Genomic DNA, 19587 nt, shown 5'->3' on the forward strand with positions numbered 1-19587 from the left:
ACGTCTCACATGGTACACGGATTGATTGTATGTATTCCACATTGAGGAAACCTTTCGTATCTACATGTTTGTCTGTGTGGTGGCCACTGATCAGTTGGTAAACAACAAATCTCTGCGAGTAGTTGTGAGTATGTTAATGGAAAGTCGGAGTATGACGCATATTTCCGCCAAATGACATCACTGATTTTCACACTTTAGCGATACATCCGGGATATGTGTCTGTGGTTCGCTTTCTTGCTTAGGGAACTAGCTGTGGCTTAAGGTACTATGCCAAGAGATTTGTTTGTTTTTGCAGATGTGTAATGTCTTTTACGTACCCTCAGGTTGGCTTGATATACATTGTCATATGTGTACGCTTGGTAATTATGAATTATTGCCTTTGTTTTTGTTAAGTTTTATGGTGTTTGTCCCTATTTTCAAATCTCCGTGTTTCTGCACACAGTGATTGACAACTGCAGAAAAGTCATCCATAGAAGGGCAATATCCACACCTAACCCCATCATTCGTGTTGCTCGGTCTGAAACTGACTGAAAATATACTTTGTTACATCGAAAAACCTACTTATTTCATATATTCTATAAATTTTGAGAAAAAGTGTACAGAAATATCCGATCACTGCATATTCCAAATTTCCGATCACTGAATTATGTGTTCACTGTACTCCCGCGATCACTTCACTGAATATCAGATTTACATTTTGCACAATAACTTCCTTCAGCTTTGTGAAGCAACCCCAGGTTGCAGGAAAACCTGTTTATTTTAACAAGCTGAACAGTTGTCTCCTATTTCAATTTTTAAAATGAATATTTTAGTTCACGTTACCTAGGACCATGTAGTGTTAGATGATTTTAAATGTTTCTGTGACAACTAACAGATGTGCCCCCATGTAGCTCGAATATTGAGTGTAATGTAAAACTGAACAAGCAGAACTCAAAAGGAACAAGTCAGGGCGAGCTGATAACTTGATACTCTGTTAACTCCTGTCAATGGAATCATTTCAGAAGATACTATGCCCCACATTGGTGATGGATCGCTAGTCACTTCCACCTACATTAATTTACCTTGTCTCATTGCATGAGTGCCACAGCTCCATGCAACATACAAAAATGTTTGTTACGGGCTAGAGCTGTAGTAATTATACACTTCCATGTAACGAAGAAAACAGGAAATGAATCTTAAGATTTGAAGAATTCTTTAATGGAACAAACTGCTTCTCAACTGACATTAACAGTATAAGTTACTAACAATGGCTAACCAGCGCCTACTACAACTGCAACACTTGAACAGTTAAATAATTAGCTTGTAAGAAACAAACAATTACCTCCGCAGTTGTCAGTGCACATAAGCATACTGAGCACCTTGCCAGTTTTTACCTTTTCAATGGTAACCTTGGTAATGAAAGATAAAAAAAACCACATTTTGCTGGAACACAGACTTGAACAGAAATTGAATCTCTTTCATAACAAGGGGTATTCTTGTTGAGACTCTAAATAATTTAGGCCACAACAAATTAACTACTTGTTCCTTAAGCCTGGCCAATTTTATTTCTAGTTTTACAGATCCGATTGTTGTATTTTGTCAAGAATAAGAAAACAAAAATAAGTAAATTTTCCCTGCTCAAAGAATGAAATCCTAATGTTTTTATTGGCCAAAAATGTAAACTAACTTGAAGTTTTCACCATATAAATTTGACAAATGGCCAAAAGTAAAATGCTTTTAAAATTAAGCACAAATATTACTTTGACTGCTGATTATATTTATATACATGCTCTCTAGGTTTTTTGATGACCAAAATCAGTAAAACAAGAGATAAAACTGATTTGGCCTTGTAATGTACTTTTGCTAATAACTGACTACTTATGACAGGGCAACTGAATACAAGCAATTTTTCAACTAGTCCCAAAATGGATATAAATAAACTGCCACTAATAGTTTACTATATTTTGAAGATGCTATCAATTGAAAAGAAATTGAAAATGAGAAAGAAAAATATTTTAGGAACAAATAGTCATTCTATTGTGGCCTTCCTATCATACCCTACAGAATATCAAGACAAAGGAAACACACAAACTGTAACCATCTTACAAAGTAAATATGCATTTGTTCACAAAGAAAAACCCCATAATACAAATAAAATAAGAATCTCAAAGACATTTTTAGATATCACGTGGATCTCTTGACCATAGACTTAACCAAATCTGTTTACTTTTGCCAGCTCAAACCCTGAGGCCAAAGCAAATGTACACCATAAAACATAAATATCTTGGTCATCCTTGCCTGATAGTACCAAAAGTGAGAACATTTTGCCATTCGGTATACATTACAACCAAGCGGTCAGTGTGGTCAGTATCTAATGATACTGGGACAGAGGATGCAGCAGATTCCCAGCTTGTCCTTGTCAACAGATGTCATGAGGAGCATGATGGAAGCAACCCTGCAGCCGTATCTGGATGCTGGAACCTTGACGACTGCAGATGGAATGATGTAGTGCTATATACATCTATGTACAATGTTTACTGTACACACATATATATAATCTGGATGGAGAGATGGATGGGTGGATGGACTGGCTAATTTTCTGGCGCCTCCTGTTCTGCTTGGGGCTCATATTGCTGCATCTGTAAATACAAATATTTATCAAGATGATATTTTGCTAAGTGAATTGGTTTCCACCTATGAATTCCATATGCACAATCCAGTGACTAACATCATGAACACCAATAAATGAAATTGGAATACAATTGCATTCATTCACTAGATCAGAGAGCCTGAACACACGATCCTGTTGTAACTTCTAAGGATAAAAGCGTGGGCTGGTGAAAAACAATTCTAATCCGGATCTTCACAGGTCCAAGTGTCAATGAATCCATGTACCAATACAAACAACTGTACCATTAATGATTCAGCATACCGGTATGCATAAAACAGCTTATTCTGAATGTATATGACAGCTCCATTGGGACTCTCAAACTTGGTCACCATCAGGCACAGATCATGTTGAGACACAAAAGAAGTGTCATTTCCAAGTCTTTCTATGCTAAAGCATGAGAATTAAAGTCTATACCAACAAACAGTTCTTGAATAGTTCTTTTTTTCAAAATTAAGCCTCATTTCTGAACATAACTCTACTATGACCCTGACATACACCCCACCCACCTTTGATTTGAGTTCATTGTTCTCTTCTTGGAGTTGCTCACACTTAGCCCTCAGTTCAGATACCTCAAGCTTGAGGGCTTCCACATCAGCTGTATCTGGACCAGCTGCTCCGATATGCTGGCGCAAGAAGCTGTACTGTCAAGGAACGTAATCACATGTCATGGTAGGTTAAAGGACCATCTCTGACACAGCCTCTTTTTCAGCTATATGGAATCTCAGAGTCAGACAAGATAAAGGGTTGCACTGACAACACTGAACAGCAGTATCACTATCAGTGTCAGTGTCACAATTATATACCTTAGAGTAAGACCTATTCAATACATATACCACTCAAAGGACATCTGATTCTATTGAATTACAATATTATTACCGAACGTCGGGGTTCCTACTTTTAATATGATGCCCTAGGGCAAAATATCACTTTGTCATGGTGACATGACATCATGAGCAAAGCTACGACATCAGGTTTCTTCTGTGACCTTGGCAGGTATAGGTAGCTATCATGTGTTTGAAAGTAGATTTGGGTTCATTTTCCTCAATTTGACAACTTTGGTAATAAATGGAATATTATATCAGTGCCCATATCATACTATGTTTATGACACTTCTGCCTAAATACTGGTATATCCCTCGCACTCACTCGGTAAACATCAAACATTTAGACACTTGAGTCTTAAACATAGCATGACATGGGCACTGATATAATATCCTCTATACAGTAATCACGGTATTATAAAAGAACAGAATTGTTCTGAACTATTTTTGAGCAAATTCACATAGGATTTCAAAAATATGCTAGCACATGAGACTAAACATTTGTAAAATCAGATCCATTAATGAAGTTGCAGTGGAACACTGATTGTGATAAAACTAGTTTGCAAACACTTGTGTAATGATGGTAAACATGGCAACCTGAATCCAAGGAGGTAAAATATATAACCCGAAGATAGTGCTACTTTCAATCCAGCAAACAATTCTATTTGCATGCTTAATGTCCTTTGTAATAATCAAAAGGATCTATTAAATATACTCACAGTTTCATTAAAACCAAGAGCATGTTTACCATGCAACAGATTCTACAATTCCATATAAACGAGGTTAAATGTTTCAAACAGTTCATATGAAAGGATACTCTAGAGCATTGTTTGGCTTCTCTGGCTCTTCATAAAGTCCAACAAGAACTGTGGAATAAACAATATTTCTTGTAAATAGGATCAAGAATGAAAACATTATCAAATAACCAATTCACTGTTACCATGGATAAATATTTTAAATGAAAAACACACCAATTTACATGTTGGAAGTAACAAAATAACCTTTCATATATGCAAAAATACATGCTTCAATAAGACTACCTTATACCTTCTGCCATCTTTGACAGAATGCAAGTTTACTTTTGGTTAGGGTTAGGTTTAGGGTTTGGGCTAGGGCTAGGGTGATGTGACACTAAAGAATGTGGCAGGTAGGTATCTGATATTTTGTTGGTCTACCCATGCTTCCACATGGGATTACTGCTTACCTTTTGTGAGAGCATCTAAGACACCTGCCTTTTCCAGGTATTTCCTGAACTCCTCTCTCTTGGAATCAGCTGCCTGGCAACCAAATTGTTTTGGGTTAGTGTGAGCTTTGTACATATTACAGTACATGTTTCTTTCTTCTCTCCCACAATATCAATAAACAATAACTTGGATGACATTCAATACCTGAACTTCATATTGTTTCCTTAATTCATTTGTGCAATATGTATAACACCTGTGGATCTATGCTTTAACATTTGAGGAGATATCACTGGTAGTATTCTCGCAAGCAGACGATTCTGTTGTCATGGTTACTGGTTTATGTCCCTTGTCATGGTCATATGTGTGCAAATAAGACGCTTCTTTCGCATCTCCGTTATTTGAAACACCTAAGCCTGTTGGTCATAAACGAAATTTCCTGTTTTATCCAAACTATTGATCAGATTGAGATGTCCACTGCAAATGGAAAACAACTTACTGGGGAAGGAATTTAAGAAGAGCAATAAAATCCATAAAAATTCGTTGTGGCCGAATGTTTCTGTTACACAAATGAAAACGTGGTAACATCGCGATGTATAAAACTACTTTGACGGTGGACACAAAACATGCAGACAATATAAATACATAGGTTCAGAATCGATATTTCTTTACAAGAGCCTATAAATGACTGCCTCGTTTTGAAATGCAAACTTACCCTGTAAGAAGTCATTGTGAGCGCACGGAGTCCTGAAGAAATGTGGTGGATATTAGCGACGGCGGAGGATTTCAACAACTTTCAGGTTGCTACAGCGATAATGCGCATGACCGGAACTTGCAAAATTGTTTCTGATAAACTTATTACTATGTCCATTTTGTAATTTTCTGTTAATTATTTTCCTGTTTAATTATTGCAATACAATAGGATATAACTACGATAAAAATAACACTGCTTTAACGACGTATTTTACAAAGGGGGATAACCGTAAATTTACCGCCATATTTGAACATGTGGGAATGTTTACAAGTGCTTGTCAAAACCGAAAGTGGATCTGACAGATATTGATGTGGCACGCTCTCACTTCTTGGCAAGATGTATGAACAACTGATGGACAGAGGGTTGCATATCATTATTATCTAGGGTAATTTATCTTTTCTATTATTTGATCAGAAAAAGTCTAATGTTTAATTATGTTGACAGATGATACAGTAATGTCAGTGATGATGGAGTTGAAAATCGGTGTATGTTCCTTTCACCTATATAACTTTTGCATAGTTTATATTGCTCTGTTTGTCTTAGGTTGCCAGATGTGAAGTTTGCTTCACAGATCTTTCACCGATCTTGGACTCTGTGGTTAGTCAGTCACCTCAACTCTCCTCAGGCCTTGGGTCCTATTTTCAAGGAAACACCTTTTAGGACTGTTTTAGGACTCAGTGGTGGAGTGTAACAAAATACACTGAGACTAAGTTTACTTAGACTGCTATGTACTAATTTGTACATAAAATGTAGACAGGGGTCATTCACATTGTTCATGCTTCTCCATAAAAATCATCATGACACACCCGTAAGGCATAAATTATGAACACTCCCTTACTCCTCTTCATGCAGGTTAGTAGAGTTATCTCATTTGGGGATTTTTTCATGTTTGAGTGTAGTACCAGTCTGAACAAATGCACGACAATTTTGATGAAAAGATTGTAATCATGGTAATCACTGAGAACAGATTTCATCAGCATTCTTAATCAGATTATTGTATCATTAGATAGAACCTTTCATCTACTTCTTTGACTATGAGAAGGTATCAGTTTTGTACACATGTATCAGTTTTGTACACATGTACCAGGGATGGTGTTTTCAGCAATTTTGTACAAAGAAGTATTGAAAAATTATGCTAAAAAGTAGGGAAGTTGGAAAGGGTAATTGATTTTGTACGTGACATGGTTGTGTACATAAATTTAGAAGGGGTCACTCACATTGTGAGTGGGGTCACTACCCATAATAATCATCATCATCACCCACTGACCATAACTTATGATCATGATTATTATCATGCATGTTAGTAGAGTTATTTCATTCGAGGATTTTTTCATGTTTGAGTGTAGTACCAGTCCACTAACCATGAATTATGAATGGTCCCTAATCATCTGTAGGATTGCAGAAACTCCACAAGGAGACATATGTGATACATATCACAAATGTTTGGTAACAGATTCAAATATTGGATGACAAATCTAATAAGTTAGTAGTTCATATTTTTTATGAAGTACAGTGAAACAAAAACGAAAAAAATATTTGATATGTTTTGAGCATGATGAGAGTTTTAATTTATCTTGAGATTGATCTTATTAACAAACGTGAAACAAAAGCAAAATAACTTTTTGATATGTTTTGAACATGTTGAGAGTTTTAATTTACCTCTACATTGATATTATTCATGAAGTACAGTGAAACAAAAACAAAATAATTATTTGATATGTTTTGAGCATGTTGAGAGTTTTAATTCATCTTGACAGTTACCATTGACCTCATTACTGTCAAGTTAATTCTATGAACATATAGGTTACAGGGGTTAAAAAATCCCATCACCTGACGGCAGGGACAAGTGAGATTTTATTTCGAGTAACCAAATAATGGTATCTTACTTGTCTGTGGTCTACTAGATAATTTCTGTTTACGGTTTCAAACTACAGATAAACATGGATTTTATTTCATATCTGTTCAAAATGTAGCTATTTAATTTCACAGTGGTAATAAAGTTATCTTTCTTTGCTGTTTATCACTTCTTGGTAAATAGTATAGAAAACATTAGTATCAAATAACATGTTGATTTGTTCTTTTGTCATGATTATTTCATAAAAATCAGGGCAAGTGGAGCATGAGTCATTCTAATTTACTTTCTAAAAGTTGCTTGCCATGTGACAAGTGGCTCTTTTAAAAAAAATGAACCCCTGGGTTTTTCATCGTACGGTATGGCTAGGGTATATCCCAGTTTGCATATCTTATTTTGCTAAAGAACAGTATGGTAAAAAGTAAAAACACCTAAACCATTTGGGAATAATGGTTTCTAAAGATGGCTAACACCAAATTAAAATCATGAATTAGTGTTCCCCCTAGGGTTCAGAAAGGGCAGGGTAAATTTGTGGAAAAGGGCAAAAAAAGGGCACGTCATAACCTCAGAGGGCATGTGGGTGAGGGTTATTTAAAAAAAACCAAATTGTATAAGAAATCAAATTGTCTTATGATTTCAATTTTTAAAGTTCATTTTTACTCTTCTCAGTTTGTATTTTAAGATTAGAATTTGGAAAAAGCATTTCAAATCTGGAAAATACACACTCGTCAGACTCATAGTAAACGACTGCGATTGAGGCAAAAAAGGGCAGGGCGCTGCGCCTTCCTAAATGTGCCAAGGGGAAACACTATAAATGGATATGGTTGATTCACAAAATATGTGAATGAATCATAACATTTGTAGTGTAGACATGGACAAATTAATGAACACGGTTCATTTCAACCAAATACTTGCTTGTCTGTGCTTGTTGTGTTAGAAATAACTTTTTTAAATTCTAGGGTCTTTGCTTGGTTTACAGATTTTGACCAATGACAGCTTTCCATTTTAATTTACACATTTGACTAACATGTCTAATTCAATATTCAGATCAACTGCTGACCGTTCGTGATGGACAGCCTGTCAGATCTGATGAGCTGCTGTCGTGGCCTGGACACTGACAAGGTTTCAGAGAGGAAAGTAGGTAGACCTAAAGATTCAGTAGCTGAATGTGTTTCAATTACTCTGCCTTTCATGCACATTGCACAAGCTGTGCATGTGCTTTCCATGTCCTGCATGTGTGCTGCATGCACTACCTGTCAGGTGAGGAACGCACATGGTTCATGCTGACATTTTCATTCTTCACAGCCATTCTAAGTAGCCTAGTGGATAAAACAACCATGATTGTAAGTGAAGGGTTGTAAGTTCGAAAACAGGCATTGACACAATATACTAAAAGTTTTCAATTCTTTAATGTGATATTTTACAATAGCAGAAGTAAAATATTCAAAGTCAAGGACTGTTCCTCAGAAAATCCCCAGAACCTGGGCAGTTCTGCAGAAAATCCCCAGGATTTCTGGGATGATGGCCGCAAGACTGCCTGAGCAGGTTCACTCCTTGAGAGGAGAACCTGATGAGACACTAGAGCAGTGTATGAGGTTTATAAGCACATTTCTAGTGTTCTGAGCCATGGTATTCCTGGAATACTGCTGAAAGTGATGTACGCTATAGTCAATTACTCTGTCAGCATGCTCAGTGTGGAACCATATTCATTTGCTCACTCAATAATAATAATAATATGTGCATTTGTATTGAGCTAAACTCCATTCATGAGGTGAATACTCAGTGCTAACAGTCAAAGGAAGGCATATTATTACCCCGGATAACCCAAGCTGCCTGTTAGGCACCAGGAGGTTATAGTCACATGACTTATCCCACTGGGTGCCCATTTTCTGCTGGGTGAACCGAGGCAATTTTCAACAAGCTCACTTGTCAAAGGTGAGACCACATGTATCATATGTGCTTCATTGTGGGGCAGGAGTGATGTTCTATAAACTCTCAGGAGTCAAATTTGCTGGTCACCCATCTGAGCGCCGATTGTGACCTGATGCCATCACAAGCAGACACTCACTCAATGTCTTATCGTTATTTGGGTCATGTTTTTGTTCCAGAATCCCCTGTATATGCCAAGTGACTACTGGATGACCAGTGATGGACAGATAGTTTTGTTAAATGTATCGTTTTCTTTCATTGTAGAAAAGTGTTGAGAAGCTGAGGCAGTTACTTGAGAAAAACTCTGTAATCAAGAGTTTGGACAGGAACACAGACGAAAAATCAACAAGGAACAATAACAGGTTGATAACATGGGACGATGTCTTCATGAAGGTAGGCAAGACAATATGTAAACTGTACAAGATGTGCACAATCTTGTCTGTGTCTCTGTCTGCAGAATGCAATTTGGTACATTTGTTTGTGTCTGTATGTCTATAGGGTGTGCAGTTGTACGTCTGCTTATGTCTGCAGGATGTGTGTGGTGTTCTACATCTGTGTCTACAGGGTATGGTGTTGTGTGTGTGCTTGTGTGTCTGCATGGGGTGGTTCTGTACACCGGCTTGTGTCTAGAGGGTGTGGTGCTGTATGTGTGTCTGCAGGGGGTGGTTCTGCTTGTGTGTCTGCAGGATGTGGTGTTGTAAGTCTGCTTCTATTTACAGGGTGTGGTGTTGTATGTGTGCTTGTGTCTATGGGGTGTGGTGTTGAACATCTGCTTGTGTCTGCAGGATGTGATGTTGTACCCCTGCTTTTGTGTATGCCGGTTGTGGTGTTGTATGTCTGTTCAAGTGTCTACAAGGAGTGGTGTTGGATATCTGTTTGTGTCTACAGGATCTGGTGTTTACTCCTGCTTGTCAGTCTACAGGGTGTGGTGGTACATCTTGTGTGTCTGCAGGGTGTAGTGTTCCACCCCGTGCTTGTGTGTCTACAGGGTGTGGTGTTGTGCGTCTGCTTGTGTCTACAGGGTGTGGTGTTGTACATCTGCTTCTGTCCACAGGGTGTGGTCTTGTATGTGTGCTTGCGTGTCTACAGGGTGTGGTTTTGGACATCTGCTTGTGTGTCTGCAGGATTTGGTGTTGTATGTGTGCTTGTGTGTCTCCAGGACGTGGTGTTGTACATCTTGTGTGTCTACAGGGTGTGGCGTTGTACATCTGCTTGTCTGTCTACAGGGTGTGGTGTTGTACGTCTGCTTGTGTGTCTGCAGGATGTGGTTTTGTACCCCTGCTTGTGTGTTTACAGGGTGCAGTGTTGTACATCTGCTTGTGTGTCTGCAGGATGTGGCATAGTACATCTGCTTGTGTGTCATCAGGGTGTGGTGTTGTAACCCTGCTTGTGTGTCTACAGGGTGTGGTGTTGTACGTGCACTTGTGTCTACAGGGTGTGGTGATGTATGTCTGATTGTGTGTCAACAGGGTGTGGTGTTGTACATGTTCTTGTGTCTACAGGGTGTGGTGTTCTACATGTACTTGTGTCTACAGGGTGTGGTGTTGTACATCCGTCTGGAGACAGCTGCACTACAGAAGGCCAAGGAAAGTGTCAGTGCAGCATCCAAGCTTAACAAGGAGAAGAAGAAGCAAGAAATTAGTGGATTCTTCAAGTTCTTTGTCAGAGTTGCTGATAAACGTGAGTAGCCTGGTACAGTGGGTGACTAAGGTTATAGCTTTTTGGCCATGGATAACCCAGAGACTTGCTGTTACTTGAAAGACAGTTCCCTCTCTGTCAAAGGTCTATCATATAGACTTATTATGTATGTATATCATGTATATTGAGAAACTATGCAGTTGTTTTTCCTTTATGGATGTTCACACAGTTTGTCTGTGGAATTTAATTGCCTGTAGTTCTGCTGAAGTTAAGAGTTTGATATAACGATAATAATGCAGAAATAATGCATTTCTACTGTATATGAGGGGTTTAGTAATGTCATTACCTTGATGAGAGCAAATTGGTTTTGACGTCATAATTTATGATTGAGATAATGTGTAGCTGATGTCATAGATCCAAAAACTACAAATTTATGAAGAAAATAGAAGTGTCATATAAACACATTTTGTCCATGAAAACAAAAAAAAATTAAGTAACTGTTGATGAATAGCAAACAGCAATGAAACCGAGTGTTTGCAGAAAGGTGAGCATATCCTTTCGTCCATTCCATGTGGATTTTAATCCCCTGCCACTTTAATCACTGTACAGATATGACAAAGTTTTGCTTTGATGCCATGATTATGTATTATGTAACAACCAGTCCGCCTATAGCCTAAACTTAGACAAATGAGTCTGGTGGATTTGCTTGAGTTCGTAACTTGCGATTTGACATAACGTCAGGGTCATCTTCATAACAAACTGATGTGACTGTCAAGCATGAGTGAGTGAGTTTAGTTATACGCTGCACTCAGCATTATTCCAGCTATATGGCGGCACTCTGTTAATAATCAAGTCTGGACCAGACAATCCAGTGATCAACAACATGATCATCCATCTGCGCAATTGGGAACCGATGACATGTGTCAACCAAGTCAGCGAGTCTGACCACCCAATCCTGTTAGTTGCCTCTTACGACAAGCACAGTTGCCGTTTATGGCAAGCTTGGGTTGCTGAAGACCTATTCTACCCTGAGACCTTTACGGGTCGTGACAGTCAAGAGAATTGAAAAGTTTTTTGTAGACATATTGTTAAAGTAACCAACCCATGTTATCTCTCGGATTATGGGATGCATTTGTTTCTTTTGTTAATATAAAGTACTGAGCCTCGTAATCATAATAAATATTTGCATGTAAAAACAACAACAACAAAACATTATGAAACAAGGCAGACATCGTTGTGAACTTTCTTTGTGGTTCAAGTTCATATACAGTGGAAGCTGTCAAAACTGGCATCTGTCCAATCCGGCAAGTTGTTAACACAATTATTGTCAAGTTGTCAACAAATACAATCTCGGCCCCATCCATGGCTTGTACATTTACCATCACCTCTACAATCCAGCACTTTGTCTAAACTGGATTATTTGTTCGGTCCCTGTGAGTGCCAGTTTAGACAGCTTCCACTGTAGATCCATGCATTGCACCTGAGAAAGATCACAGACAATAGTTCTTTGTGTGCCTGTGATAATTTGCTTCATTCAAATCTTGTCATTATCCTGGTTGTATTTGGTGCCCAGCTTCCCAAGTTAGTATTTGTTAGTTACCTTTGACAAGTCCTGCATTTCATCATACAGCTTGAATGTTGCTGAAGATGCATAAAACAGCTAACAAATTGACTTGCTAAGGAGTGAGATTTGAAGGCTGTGTATTACTGCTACAGGTGGGCCTCGACTGAAGTGTTCCAATGTCCTGAGTCACATCACCGAGGTCCTGGAAGATGACTACACTTGTGCTGCCTATGGGCTGGACTACAGCACTATCCTGCTTAAGAATGTCCTGCCTGTCCGCAAATACTGGGTGGACATCAAGTCAAAGTCCTGGCATGGTGAGTTCCTGGAAACCTATTTGTGTTTCATGGAGAACAGGAGAGCGCCTTGGGGAAGGTGATTTGAATGATTTGAATCCTGGCAAGGAGATTAGCTTGAAAAGGGAGGTCATAAGTTCTGGCAAGGAGAGTAGCTAGAGGTGGGAGGCTAGAATCATGGCAAGAAGAGCTTGAGGTGGGAGGTTAGACTCCAGGCAAGAAGAGCTCTTTGAAATGTCAGTTCAGAATCCTGGCAAGGATGGTGACTTGAGGTGGAGGGCGCCAAATCATTGCAAAGTGAGCTGTTTGAGGTAGATTTCAGAATCCTCGGTTAGATCCCCTTTTTGTATGTTTCATACCTGTATTTAAGTTGTACATTATGATGTAAATGTAAATTTTGTAAATTATGATGTACCTCTAATGCCGCAGAACGTGGCCGGAGTGTAAATAAAGTTCAGTTCAGTTCAGTTCAGGTATGTTTTTCCTGGATGTTTTAAGATGAATTATTGCTAGATGCTTTCATCATAACCAACAGTTCCTCATCATTAGCCATACTGACTTTACTCTTGTCACCACTAGATCTGTTGCTGCGATACTGCCGTCTGTATCTGGACCCAGAATGCAGCATTGACCGAGTGGTCCTCGTCAGACTTGTCCATACCATCATCAGTGGAGCATCCAGACAATGTGATCTCCAGCACAGGAACCTTCTCACCTTCTTCACTGAAGTTTTCAAGAACATAAGGTGAGGCTTCTGCCACGTAAACAGCCTTTCGAATAATAGGATGGAAGATGGATTTTACAATAATTGCAGCAGTATTCTGTTACCTATGAACACCTGATACTGTGCCAGTTTGTGTACTGCCTTTACCAAATTTATTTCTTGTTTTACAGATTTTTGTCTTCAGAAAACCTAAAGACAGGAAGGAAAAAAAAAAATAAAATCACCAGTCAAAATAATATTTCTTCTGAATGTTAAAAGTATTTTGCCTCTTGTAGTTTATGAAGTGTATATGGGGCAAAATACAATCTGGAATTCTTTTTCAGAAGAAGTCCTCCTTGGGGTACATATAAGCATTTTTATGTCCATTAAAAATCCCTACGACAGTTGTAACTATTTTGATAATAAAATATTTACAAAACAAAAAACTCGTTTTTGTCTTGTGGGACCACCTTTACAGGGCCCCCCAGGCCCCCTACAGCCAAGAGCAGGTAACTCTGGCCGTCTACCTCGCACCTCACTTTTCATGCTGTCGTTCAACTAGAAAGACGTGTGTGGTCCATTTAGATAGTTTTTGTGCTATCTGCCTACGGAATTATGAGTGAGAAAGAGTCAGCTACTGTATGTATGGTTCCTTTTCTTTCGCACGGGCGTTAGTTGGAATTTCTTGGCTGAAATTTTCATTCATATATTGTTGTAACTTTGCCGGTCGGGTCCTATCTTCCTGTCATGTGGCAGGCAAGATGGCGGTCTTTATGGCTTCTTTTTAGTGCGGGAAGTGTTTCGCTTGCGTCTCACTTATTCCTACGTGTTTCTTATTAGTATGTTTTACATGCTAAGATGTCTTAACCCATTTGTTCTTGTTTCAGTCAAAATGGGGATGTTGGTTTTTAAGACTTTTCGTCTTTTTCATTGCATTACGCACTTGTGTGTGCACACTTGTTATTGCATTTATCCGCTTATACTTTCTTGTTTAGCTGGGTTAATGTATTTTGGCAATTTATTATCGCCCGTGCGTTTATATTTTGCATATTGTGTGTTCAATTGCGTATGTTTTCTGTACATCAGTTACCATTAGTTGGTTCTGATTGTTACAGTTTCGGGGTGCACCCAAGTCTTGGGTCTAGGCTCAGGCACGGGTGCTGTCCCTGTGGGAATCTCAGATCCAAGCTACGGCTCTGGTGTCGTTTTCCCAGCTGGCTCTAGGGGTTTTGCACCGAGCACCGGCTCGGGTGCAATTCCGCTTGCCGGCGCCGGTCCATCGGGTCTCGTACCGTTGGTCACCGGCAACCTAACTGGTGGTTCTCGAGCACCGGCTTTGCCGCCTGCCTCGGTTCCGCTCAGTGCATCGGGTGTCCCTGCTTCGGCAGCCGACCCCACAGGGTCTCGACACCCTGGTTCTTCAATGAGCCAGGGGTAGGCCGACTCGGACATCTCGGCTCTTCTGGGTCTGTTGTCCTTGTTGACGGGTCCCTTGTGCGTCGGGGTTACCGGCAACCTAACTGGTGGTTCTCGAGCACCGGCTTTGCCGCCTGCCTCGGTTCCGCTCAGTGCATCGGGTGTTCCTGCTTCGGCAGTCGACACCACGGGGTCTCGGCACCCTGGTTTTTCAGTGAACCAGAGGTAGGCCGACTCCGACAACTCGGCTCTTCTGGGTCTGTTGTCCTTGTTGACGGGTCCCTTGTGCGTCGGGGTTACCGGCAACCAAACTGGCGGTTCGAGCACCGGCTTTGCCGCCTGCATCGGTTCCGCTCAGTGCATCGGGGTCCCTACTTCGGCGGTCGATCTCACGAGGTCTCGACGCCTTCTTTTTTCGGCGAACCGACGGAGGCTGATTCGGAGCTTTTCGCTCCGTTCGTCCCCGGGGCAGGTACGCGAAGGGATCGCGGTAGCACTGACCCGATTCCACGGAGTTTCGTCTTCCTGGGAAGTGTTTACTCCGTGCAGGGTAGCCGAGATCAAGGGGCTGTGCCGCAGGTGGTCATCCCTGCGGACGCCCCCGATCCCGCGGAGTTTCGTCTTCTTTGGGAAGCGTTTGCTCCGTGTAGGGTGGCTGAGGCTCAATTGCCTATTTTACCTTCACTCCTCAGTGAGGTAATTAATCTGCTCCTGTAGGGTAGCCGTTCGCGGTTCGATCTCCCGGAGCTTGACCGGCTACTTGATGGGGGACGATGCGCTATTTGACCCTCCCGCTGTCGACGAGTGCGTGTACGCCTCGATCGCGCTTGGGGGGTCGTCTGGCCACTGCCAGGCGTCGGCTTGTCAGGGTCGCCGCTTGCCGCTTTGTACCTCATCGAACCAGGTGTTGCGCTCGGTTTCCGCTCCTTTGAGGTGCAATATCGGAACGCCGTGCAGCAACTTAAGGTTTCGGTGCACTCAGCCTACCTCTCTGTCTTGCAGAGGCAGGTGGTGTCGCAGGAGGACGGGGACGAGGTGTTTTCCTCGTCCACGTTAGAGCGGCAACTTACGGAGGTGCATTCACATTTGACGCGCGACTCAATGCGTTCACGAGTCAGATGATGTATGCTGTGATTGGCCTTCGTAGGTTATGGCTGTCGCCAGGTATTCACCGGCTACACAGCAGGCACTGCTGTCTCTGCCTTTCCGACTGGGCTTGACCCTGTTCCCGGGGGCTTTGACGGGAGTTAGTGAGGCTGCGGAGGCCGTTAGTCAATTCAAGGACTCTTAAGTCTTTTCTTGAACAACCCTCCACCTCTCGCTCGCGGCCTTCGGTCCTCAGCTCAAGCTATCCTGCGACTCAGTCTAAGGATGCGCCGAAGTGGACTGCTCCACTACAGGCACGGAAGAGCAAGGGCAGGGGTAAAGGGAGTACCTCCGGAGCCCTCAGTTGTCCCGTTGCAAGCGGCAATCTCTGCCGTCGGCCGGGACACTTTGCCTTCTACCCGAAATTCCTGTGGGTGGTCGCCTCCCGTTATTACTCAGGGATGGCCACACGCCACAGTGGAAGCGAGAGCTTACTCCTTTTGCCGGGATTCGCTGCACTCCGGTGCCGAAGTCTCCGGAAAAGGTGGCAATCCTCCGTGCCGAAATTCAGTCTTTACTGGACAAGGCAACTATAGAGATGGTTCCATCAGGACAGGAGACTATGGGGTTTTACTCCACTTTTTTCCTGGTAACCAAAAAGAACGGAGGGTTCAGACCCATTCTAAATCTCAAAAGAGGAGGGTTTGAACAACTTGATAGAGGTGCCGTCTTTCAAGATGGAGACACTGAGGTTAGTGATCTCGTCTGTAGAGGCAGGGGATTGGCTTACGTCAATCGACCTCAAAGACGCATACCTCCATGTACCGATGCATCCCGAGTTCAGGAAATACCTTCGGTTTTCCTTCGACGGGGTTTGTTATCAGTTTCGTGTGCTCCCCTTCGGCATCTCCACGGCGCCAAGGGTGTTCACCAAACTCATGCTAGTACCAGTTCAGGTCGCCAGGGCGCAGGGCAACTTTTGTTTCCCGTACCTGGACGACTGGATCCTCAGAGCGCTCTCCCAACACCTAAGTCGAGAATCCACACAGCAGGTGATGGATATTCTCACCAGACTAGGTTGGGTTATCTATCTTAAAAATCAATTGGTGCCGAGGCAGGATCTGGTTTTCTTAGGGGCGAGGTTCGAGACAACCCGAGGGGTGGTTTCTCTGTCCCAAGAGCGCATTTTCAAGGTACAGGGCATAATGTTAAGGTTCCTTCAGTCCCATATTGCCTCAGCACGGACGTGGCTTCAGTTGCTAGGCAACATGGCGGCGACGGTGGACATAGTCTGGCGTGCACGTCGGAGAATGCGTTCCATTCAGCAGGCGTTAGCACAACAGTGGTCCCACTCGGAGAGCTACGAGAAGAATCTGGCTATTCCCCAGTGGTTGATACGTCACTTGCGGTGGTGGACAGATACCGGGAATCTATTCAAAGGTTTACCTCTGATGACCCCGGTACCGTCGCTCACAGTTCAGACGGATGCCTCCCTCACAGGGTTGGGGGGGATGCGTCCTGGGCGACCTCGCGATGTCGGGACTATTGTCCGACCAAGAGGCGACCTTGCACATCAATGTGTTAGAGTTGAGAGCTGTGACGTTGGTGTTCGAACGCTTCGTGGATCAGGTTCGAAGCCGAGTGGTTTGTCTAGAGATGGACAACCAGACGGCGATGTCCTACATTCTGAAGCAGGACGGCACTGTGTCTCCGTCGCTCCTTCAGGAGGCGTGGCAGTTTTCTACTATGGTGCGATCAGTTCAGCATACGGCCTTATGCCTGTGTGTCTCCCAGGGGTCGACAACGTGCGTGCAGATGCGCTCTCACGACGTGTTCTGGCTCCCCACGAGTGGTTGCTCGATCGGGAGATATTCGGGATTATCTCCCAGTTGTCTGGGTCGTTCTAGGTGGATCTGTTTGCCTCTGGAGTGACGAACTAGATTCCGGGGTTTTTGTTCGCGGATTCCTGATCCGAGAGCGATTGCCGCCGACGCCTTCCAGCGGGACTGGACGGACAGGGTGGTGTCGGCGTTTACGCCAATTCCCCTGATTTCCAAAGTTCTGTCTCAGCTTGCCACCCAACCAGCGCGGCTACTAGTGCTTCTCGCACCTCTGTGGCCGTCTCAACGCTGGTTTCCGGTAGTACTCAGGTCGCTAGTGTAGCCGCCGGTACTATTACCGCGGCGACCGAACCTACTATCCCAGGACGGCCAGCCTCACCCCAATCCCCAGGATTCAGTGGGTGGCCTGGCCACTGTCCGGAATCGTCTCGAAAAGAGCGGAATTCCTGCATCAGTTGCAGACACAATTCTGGCTTCGTGTACGGATTCCACGAATGTACAGTGTGAGGATAGATGAGCCTGTTATGCGCGCTGGTGTGGAAATAGAGGGATTCTCGATCCCTTTTCTTCGACTGTAGTTGAAGTATTGGAGTTCTTACCGTCTCGTTTAGAATCTGGCTTAGCCGCTTCTACGATTCGAGGCTACTCCCTGGCTATTTCAGCCTTCCACATACCCGTTGAGGGTGCCTTGTTGGGACAATACCCCCGGGTACAGCGTTTTCTTGCAGGCGTGGACAGACTGCGTCCGGTCGTGAAATTTGTCTCGAGTATTGGAATGGTTACCCACTCCTCTCGTTTATGACTTGGCCAACCCGTCGTTACAACTGTTAAGTTGGAAAACGACTTTTTAGTGGCGGTTACGTCTGGTAGACGTGTTAGCGACTTACACGTCATGTTTTCAGACCCGGATCTTACTATGTTCCATAAGGATCGGGTTAGCATTCGCTTACCGGATTCATACCGCCCAAAAAAATTCGATCATTCGCTTCGAATGACCGCGCCTATCGATCTAACTGGGTGCATGCTGCCTGCGTCGTCTGATAATACATACCGTAAGGTTCGTGTATTAGACGTTATGAAACCTCTTAAAGTTATTTTAAGAGAATAGCCTTGCTCCGTACGGAGAAACAGCTATTTTGCTGTTGTGGTGGCGGAATGGCTGGCTATCCGACTGATACACAGACGGCATCCCGATGGATTGTATCGGCAGGCTGAAAGGTCTATATACATAAAGGCTTATCTCCCCAAAAAGGGGTTGTCAGCCCACTCAGTGAGAGCAGTGGCCACGTCAGAACCGTCATTACCAACTGAACAGACACTCACGAGAGTGCTCGGTTCGGTCAGTCAGTTCCCTGCAGTAGACAGAATAGTTCTGCTCAAGCTGATTAAGCTTTGTTTGATAACTATATCTGTTTGCACTCGGTGTTGGGTAACTATCCATTCCCATTTTATCGGCGGTGATATTTGGTGATGGTTTCTTAGTCCCGCCCTCTTTGGCTGGGTGCCTTACTTTCCTTGCCATTTCCCTACTTCGCTTGCTAGTGCGGTATGGACAAGGTTCAGTTTGGCGAGTGTCCCGTACGTCCAGGTCTCCAAACTTTGATTTGGGTGGGCGGGGTTTCTCATTTGGGATTTCCCAAATTCTAGCCAATGGGCATGTAAGCTTTGACAAGCGGGTCCTCAGCTTTGTCACGCCCCCGCCTTGATTGACATCAGCGGTCAGGTGACCAGGTCGGTGCCTTTTCTATTTCCGTGTGATTGTAGATTTGCACTTCGATCGAATGGACTGTTGCTGTCAGACAGAATACCACTCCCAATTGCTTCTCTTCGGGAGTCTGTTTAATGCTTATATGTACC

General features: G+C 42.7%; 2 protein-coding genes across 2 annotated transcripts in view; one reads left to right on the forward strand and one right to left on the reverse strand.

Moving 5' to 3' along the window:
• Positions 1–1177: 1177 nt before the first annotated feature.
• LOC137286323 (c-Myc-binding protein-like) lies at positions 1178–5493 on the reverse strand. The gene is made up of 5 exons (XM_067818112.1): positions 5367–5493; positions 4675–4747; positions 4288–4336; positions 3157–3286; positions 1178–2618 (listed from the first exon to the last, which is right to left on the reverse strand). Exons 1-5 carry the CDS (start codon positions 5379–5381, stop codon positions 2571–2573), a joined length of 315 nt encoding a protein of 104 aa, XP_067674213.1. The 5' UTR covers positions 5382–5493; the 3' UTR covers positions 1178–2570.
• Positions 5494–5635: 142 nt separating this feature from the next.
• LOC137286970 (serine-protein kinase ATM-like) overlaps positions 5636–19587 on the forward strand; it is a 64289-nt gene continuing 50337 nt past the window's right edge. The window contains exons 1-6 of the mRNA XM_067819029.1: positions 5636–5790; positions 8305–8394; positions 9451–9579; positions 10722–10866; positions 12541–12705; positions 13264–13429. Of these exons, the coding sequence (XP_067675130.1) occupies positions 8326–8394; positions 9451–9579; positions 10722–10866; positions 12541–12705; positions 13264–13429 (674 nt within the window). The 5' untranslated portion in view covers positions 5636–5790; positions 8305–8325. The remainder of the gene's footprint in view (positions 5791–8304; positions 8395–9450; positions 9580–10721; positions 10867–12540; positions 12706–13263; positions 13430–19587) is intronic.

Source organism: Haliotis asinina, chromosome 6, assembly GCF_037392515.1.
Source record: "Haliotis asinina isolate JCU_RB_2024 chromosome 6, JCU_Hal_asi_v2, whole genome shotgun sequence".
Classification (NCBI taxonomy): domain Eukaryota; kingdom Metazoa; phylum Mollusca; class Gastropoda; order Lepetellida; family Haliotidae; genus Haliotis; species Haliotis asinina.